Genomic DNA, 7511 nt, shown 5'->3' with positions numbered 1-7511 from the left:
CGTAAAATACGACAGCGGAGACCCCGGACTGTTGAACGACTGAAGCGCTACATAAAACAAGAATGGGAAAGAATTCCACTTTCAAAGCTTCAACAATTAGTTTCCTCAGTTCCCAAACCTTTATTGAGTGTTGTTAGAAGAAAAGGTGATGTAACACAGTGGTGAACATGCCCTTTCCCAACTACTTTGGGACGTATTGCAGCCATGAAATTCTAAGTTAATTCTTATTTGCAAAAAGAGATAAAGTTTATGAGTTTGAACATCAAATATCTTGTCTTTGTAGTGCATTCAATTGAATATGGGTTGAAAAGGATTTGCAAATCATTGTATTCCGTTTATATTTACATCAAACACAATTTCCCAACACATATGGAAACGGGGTTTGTACACACATTTTATATATATATATATATATATATATATATATATATATATATATATATATATATATATATATATATATATATATATATATATATATATCATATATATATATGATATATATAGCCCTAATATATATATATATATATATATATATATATATATTAGGGCTGGGTAACGATTAAAAATTTTAATCGAAGTTAATCGCACTATTTCTCCGATTAATCGTGATTAATTGCATTGTATACGCAAAGCCCAATACTGAATTCAAAAGTAGTGTGTAGTGCACCTTTATTGGAATATTCTCCCACATGAACAAAAGCGCCAAAACATTTGTTGTGCAAACACAATTTAAATCAGTCCTTGTTAAACAGCAGCAGTTAAATAGCATATTTTATGAAAATCAACTCAAAAAATGTAAATACAAACACTTTAGCTTATTGCCACTGCCAGGGTATTTAAGTTATCCTGTTTGTTATGGAAAATAAATATAATCTACATACAAATCTCTGAGCCACAATCATATAATCTGAACAGGCAATTTCTGAGGTAACAGCAGAAACATTTTTTTTTATCAGGGATCTTATGTTTAAAAAATCTATATTATAGGTATTGGGCTGTTTTAGGGAATTTTTGATCAAATTATCCGTAGTAGCAATATTAATAATGTTGTGTTTATTCTGCGTAGTGCACTTAAAATAATTATGACCATATCTAGGAATTGATATGATGGGAATTTTCCGATTGTTTGCTTGGTGCTTTGATAAACTGAACGCATCATATACATGGTACTATATTGTGATGTTATGAGCCAGGGAAAAAAAGAACTACCCTACCCAGCATGCAACAGGAGTGACGAGCATGCGCGGTAGCTCGGTATAAGTTGTGTCGCCATGACGGCATCTTGTATGTTGTGATATGCATGCTCTGAAAGCAAACGTTAAGAACTCAGCCAACACTCTTCGTCTGCATTATTCATAAATAGACAGACAACACATATACTCCGCTGCTTCACAGGTCGCTGGATGTAGCCGGCAAAGTATTCCCATGCTAGCTAGCCGGTCTAGCAAGCACGCGTCATTCAGTCCAAAACGGCCCGATCTATCCACATCCAGAATTGTCTGGCGGCCATAAGTGATCCCGGAGTGACCACGCCGTAAGCCAGCCATGAAATTTGCAGAATTGTCCGGTATTTTTGCCAAATGTTCCATCTTTACCAAGAGCCCCTCGACGCCGGAGGACATCCGGGAGATGCCATCTTGTTAAGAAAAGGCGTTAACAAAATAAAAGCATGTAAACAACATACGCAAATGTGCGATAAAATAATTGTCGGCGTTAATTGATTGATGAGTTAACTTGTAATTAACGCATTCATTTGCCCACCCCTAATATATATATATATATATATATACATGTATATATATACATGTATATATATATATATATATATATATATTTACTATTATTAGTTTTTATTTGCATGTGCATAAAAAAACATCTCATAACTGGGAATCGGTTCTCATCGTTTACTTAAAAGAGTCGTTCAGATGACTCGATTCGTTAACAAAGGTCACATCTCTATTATCAGTAAATGTATTGAATAAAAAGCCAATCACTCCAACATATTTTGAATGATTAATGACTTGATTTCTGAATGAAGTGACAAGTCATTAGCAGATGAAAAAGATACAATAAAAGCAGAATTTATGAAAAGAAATAGGCTTTGCCATGGCAACATGAGTGGTGACTAAAAAGCAGGAAGTGGTGTTATCAGGATCGCACAGCGACGCCAAAACAGGAAATGAGAGCAACAGTTTCCACATTCTTCACATCTTTACCCACAATGCACGGCGACTCCCAAATGACACTCTGCTGACGAGTCCAGTCTGGACCACATGCACATCTGGACCTCATCAGGGAACTATACACGAGTCCCAACAAGTCCTGCTCCAGGAAGGTGCTGCTCCCCCTCTGCTGTCAGAAGAAGAACCGGTGTCAGGACCCATAGAGAAAGAAAATGAAGTTCTTCTGGGCCCTGGTCTTGGTCTCGCTGCTGGCGTCCGTCTATAGCCTGGCGTCATCGTCTCCTCGTCCCAATGACGAATGTGCCGGCATGTCCATGCGTGAGTTCTTTCTTCTAACCTGGATCGTAGTAGATTTGAACAGAGCTCATTTGAAGACAGGACTCTTGGCTACTGGTCTCTGCGGGTCTAAAGTCTGTCCCGTTGTGGTCTCTGAGGATCTGACGACTGACAGATGTTTTGGTCTGTGTAAGTCTAGGAGATGACACAAGTACCCATATGTCTTAAAACCATCATGTTGCTGTTTCTGCAGGTCTAAAGACTTGAACATGTTCCGAGTCTGTGCAGGTCTAAAGACTGAGAGATGTTCTGATCCGTGCAGGTCTACACAGTGACACATGTCGTAGTCTCTTTAGGTCTAAATACTGACAGATGTTCTGATCCGTGCAGGTCTACACAGTGACAAATGTCGTATTCTCTTTAGGTCTAAAGACAATTACATTGCTGTTTCTGCAGGTCTGAGGACTTAAATATGTTCCAAGTCTGTGCAGGTCTAAAGACTGACAGATGTTCTGGTCGGTGCAGTTCTGGGCATTGACACATGTCGTAGTCTCTCTAGGTCTAAAGACTATAACGTTGCTGTCTCTACAGGTCCAAAGATGTAAACATGTAATGGTCTCTGCCGGTCTAAAGTCTCACGTTGTAGTCTCTGCAGTTCTAAAGACATACACACGCTATGAGTCTCTGGCAGGTCTAAAATTTGACAGATGTTCTAGTCTGTGCAGGTCTACACAATGACCTGCTGTCTCCATGGGTCTACAGACTATCACATTTCTGTCTCTGCAGATGGAAAGATTTTAACATGTTCCAGGTCTGTGCAGGTCTAAAGACTGACAGATGCTCTGGTCTGTGCCGGTCTGGGCAATGACACATCTTAGTCTCTGTAGGTCTAGAGAATGACGCCCTGAGGTCGCTGCAGGTCTCAGTGGCCTAGTGGTTAGAGTGTCCCTCCTGAGATCGGTAGGTTGTGAGTTCAAACCCCGGCCGAGTCATACCAAAGACTATAATAATGGGACCCATTACCTCCCTGCTTGGCATTCAGCATGAAGGGGTTGGAATTGGGGGTTAAATCACCAAAAATGCTTCCCGGGCGTGGCCACTACTGCTGCTCACTGCTCCCCTCACCTCCCAGGGGGTGATCAAGGGTGATGGGTCAAATGCAGAGAATAATTTCGCCACACCTAGTGTGTGTGTGACAATCATGGGTACTTTAACTTTAAACATATACTGGTCTCTGTGGGTCTTAACATAGTCCATAGGTCTTAAGACTATCATGTTGCTGTCTCTGCAGGTGTAAAGACATAAACACGTTCAGAATTTCTGCAGGTCTAAAGACTAACAGATCTTCTGGTCTGTGCATGTCTGGGCTATGACACGTGTCGTAGTTTTTGTAGGTCTAAAGCAGTGGTTCCCAAAGTGGGCGGTACCGCACCCTGGGGGCGGTGGAAAGATCTGGGGGGGCGGCAGTCCGAAATCGAAGTCAGAAGTTCGAACGTTTGTTTGACGATTTGTACACAACACGTGCAGCAGGACGAGTCAGTGGACGACGCATCAGGGTCCGGTTACCAAACGCCAACATCATATTTAGTAGAACGGGGCTTCAGTGCAGTCGCCTTGCTTCTTTCCAAGCAAAGAAACCGACTGAAAATTACTGACCGCGGGGATCTACGACTTCTTCTTAGTGAGTTCCAGCCTGATGTTGAGAAGCTTATGTCCCTGCACCAAGCACATCCATCCCATTAATATTAAGTGTGAGATAATGAAGGTTACTGGTGGAATGTTTATTTACCATTCTATGTTGCTGAAACAGTTAAAACTGCTAAAAAATTAATTGGTTTACTAAATTGGGTTTTATTTGTGAAATACACATTTGTGTTTAACCTTTCTCTTTTCAAATTGCAGCATACCAAATATCAAGAAAGAGGTGTTTGTTTCCATATGTGTCTGTGGGGGTGGAGGGGGGGCGCTAGGAATTCACTGGGGAGCCAAGGGGGCGCCAGCCTGCAAAAGTTTGGGAACCATTGGTCTAAAGACTGTCACCTTGTGGTCTCTGCAGTTCTCAGGATGTAAACATGATCCAAGTTTATGTATGTCTAAAGACTGAAATATGCTCTGGTCTGTGCAAGTCTAGGCAACAAGGCGTGTTGTAGTTTCGGTAGGTCTAAAGACTGTCACCCTGTGGTTGAAGCAGGTCTAAAGATGTAAACTTGTTCTGAATCACTGCAGATCTAAAGACCGACAAATGTTCTGCTCTGTGTAGATCCAGGCAATGACGTGTTGTAGTTTCTGTAAGTCCAAATACTTATCACGTTGTGGTTTCCGCAGGTCTAAAGATATAAACATGTTTTGAGTCTTTCCTGGTCTCAACACTGACCTGTTGTGTTCCGCGCAGGTCTGGGCAATGGCATATGTTTTGGTCTCTTTAAGTTAAAAGACTGTCACCTTGTGGTCGCTGCAGGTCTAAAGACGTAAACATGTTCTGAGTCTCTGCAGATCTAAAGATTGACAGATGTTCTGGTCCGTGCAGGTCTAGGCAATGACACATGTCGTAGTCTCTGTAAGTCAAAAGACTCACCTTTTTTTTGCTGCAGGTCTAAAGACGTAAACGTGTTCTGAGTCACTGTTGGTGTAAAAACTGACAGATGTTCAGGTTTGTTTAACTCTAAAGACTGACAGACGGCAGTCTTGGAAATGACACATGTTGTTGTCTCTCTAGGTCTAATGAATGAAAAATTGCGGTTTCCGGAGGTCTAAAGACTAACACATCTTTTGGTCTCTGCAGGTCTTCGGGCCTTCCGGCTGAAGGTGTCTTGCAACATGACGACTCTGAGAGACAAGCAGCTGAAGGAGATCCAGGCGCCAACCACCATCTTGTACCTGCCAATCCTGTACTCGCTAGCCTTGGTGATCGGCCTTCCGTCCAACCTGTTGGCTCTCTGGATCCTCATCTTCAGAACCAAGCGGCTTCCTTCCACCACGCTGCTAATCAACCTGACGACCGTAGACTGCCTACTGCTGCTCGTCCTGCCCTTCCGGATCATCTACCACTTCAGGGGGAACCACTGGGAGCTGGGCGAGCCGTTCTGCCGGGTCGTCGTGGCGATGTTTTACGGGAACATGTACGGGTCGGTGCTGTGTCTGGCGCTGGTGGCTCTGGATCGCTACATCGCTTTGGTTCACCCGTTTGGCGCCAAGAGTCTACGCAGTGCGCGGACGTCGGCATACATGACGGCGGGCGTGTGGGCGGCGGTGCTGGCGGCTATGTTGCCGCTGCTGACGACGCAGCAGACGTACGCGCTGGACTGGCCGCGGATCACCACCTGCCACGACGCGCTGCCCCAGGAGGAGCAGGAAAATTTCTTCCTGCCGTACTTCGCCACCTTGTTCACACTCTGCTTCCTGCTGCCCTTCCTGGTCATCCTCTTCTGCCATTGCGGCGTCCTGCGCGCCCTGTTGGCCGAACGCCAGCGCTACGCCCACGCCATATGGGTGATGCTGCTGGTGCTGCTGGTCTTTGTGGTCTGTCTGTTGCCGAGCAATGTCCTGCTCCTGCTCACCTACGCCGACAGCTCTCTGGACGCGGAGGGCGAGGACGTCTATGTACCTTACATGCTCAGCCTAGCCATTAGCACCTTCAGCAGCTGCGCTGACCCCTTTATCTTCTACTACGTGTCGGCCGACTTCAGGGACCGGGCAAAGAGCGCGCTCTGTTGCCATGGCAACTCTCAGCCGCCATCCAACCTGCAGAACAAAGCGTCATGCTCCTCGTCGTCCTCGAGATCAAAAGTCACCCAGCTGTCCCTCTCCAGCCTGCACTCGGCGCCTGGGAGACGTCCTCTTGGGATGACAAACGCGGTTTAGGGATCCCTCGTGCCCAGCACCGCACACGATGACACCCCGCAGGGGTGCGTTCTCTTGCTGAAGTCCGGCAGAAAGCCGACCGGAACACAATCAAGACTGTCTGAGATGACGGACGGGGGAAAAAATCTAAGACCTGAAGGAGGCCTCAGGGGCTGCTGGCCCGGTTCTACACGCTCTACACGGTCTGGCTTGGTTCGGTGTAGGACACAAGTACAAGGACTTAGAATGAAGATTTATACTCGGCCTGGACAGAACGTCCACCATGTTTTCTTGACCATACAGAACCAGAACCAGCAGAACACATGGAGAACATATGAATTATTGAGAATACACAATGTTGACAGATGTGTACTTTGGTTTAAAGAACTCTGTTACTAACCGTCTAGTGCAGGCTGTACTTTGTAAAAAAATAAATAAACATACTTACCTGTTTTTCTATTGCCTGAAATTAAAAATGGCTGAATGAATTAAAAATATGAATACTACAGAAGAATTGGGCACTGGACAAGACCAAGCCAATCAGAATTTGCTGTTCAGTATCATGGCCACTGATTGGCGTTGGGGTCTTTAATGTTTTCCAGGCCGAGGACACACACATTTTATGGACCCCCTAATTGTGTTTGAAATCAAACTAGTCTGAAAGGTACCTTGTTATTGAGCCATCCTGACATATTCCAATAATACAGGGTAACGCTGCTAATCACTAGCTGACAACTAGTGCGCTAATCGCTAGCTGGTAACTAGCGCCAATGATCGCTAGCTTTAAACTAGTGTTGCTACCTGGCAACTTGAGAGCTATTTAAATGCTAAAAATATAATAATAATAATAAAATTTGATATAGTCAATACTAATAGTTAAAATAATATATGATTATATTATTAATACTAATAATAATAACACTAATTAATACTAATAGCTAACCGCAACTAGCATGCTAATAGCTAGCTGGCAACTAGCGTGGCAATAGCTAGCTGGCAGTTAGCGCAACTAATCGCTAGCTTTAAACTAGCTTTGCTAGCTGGCAACTAGACAACTAATCGCTAGCTATTTAAATGGGTTATACAAGCGCTTTTCTACCTTCAAGGTACTCAAAGCGCTTTGACTGTCAGGCTTTCCCCTGACAGTTTGTCTATGTTTTAGTTTTTTCCTCTGCATTTGTCTGTTTCCTCTGTGTTTAGTATCTCCTG

At 43.8% G+C, this 7511-nt stretch overlaps 1 protein-coding gene across 1 annotated transcript; it reads left to right on the top strand.

Moving 5' to 3' along the window:
* The first annotated feature begins 2208 nt into the window (after positions 1 to 2208).
* Positions 2209 to 6755, top strand: LOC133545971 (proteinase-activated receptor 4-like). Its single transcript, XM_061891724.1, has 2 exons — positions 2209 to 2504; positions 5245 to 6755. Exons 1-2 carry the CDS (start codon positions 2399 to 2401, stop codon positions 6321 to 6323), a joined length of 1185 nt encoding a protein of 394 aa, XP_061747708.1. The 5' UTR covers positions 2209 to 2398; the 3' UTR covers positions 6324 to 6755.
* Positions 6756 to 7511: the final 756 nt, after the last annotated feature.

Source organism: Nerophis ophidion, linkage group LG29 (genome assembly GCF_033978795.1).
Source record: "Nerophis ophidion isolate RoL-2023_Sa linkage group LG29, RoL_Noph_v1.0, whole genome shotgun sequence".
In the NCBI taxonomy this organism is placed as follows: domain Eukaryota; kingdom Metazoa; phylum Chordata; class Actinopteri; order Syngnathiformes; family Syngnathidae; genus Nerophis; species Nerophis ophidion.
The sequence above is the reverse complement of the archived record's forward strand: the minus strand, read 5'-3'. Positions and strand labels throughout refer to the sequence as shown.

Excerpts from the sequence above, each read along its gene's own strand:
- LOC133545971 (XM_061891724.1), top strand. The coding sequence starts at position 2,399 with ATGAAGTTCTTCTGGGCCCTGGTCTTGGTCTCGCTGCTGGCGTCCGTC. Across the intron at positions 2,505-5,244 it reads ATGTGCCGGCATGTCCATGC|GTCTTCGGGCCTTCCGGCTG; the intron begins GTGAGTTCTTTC and ends TGGTCTCTGCAG.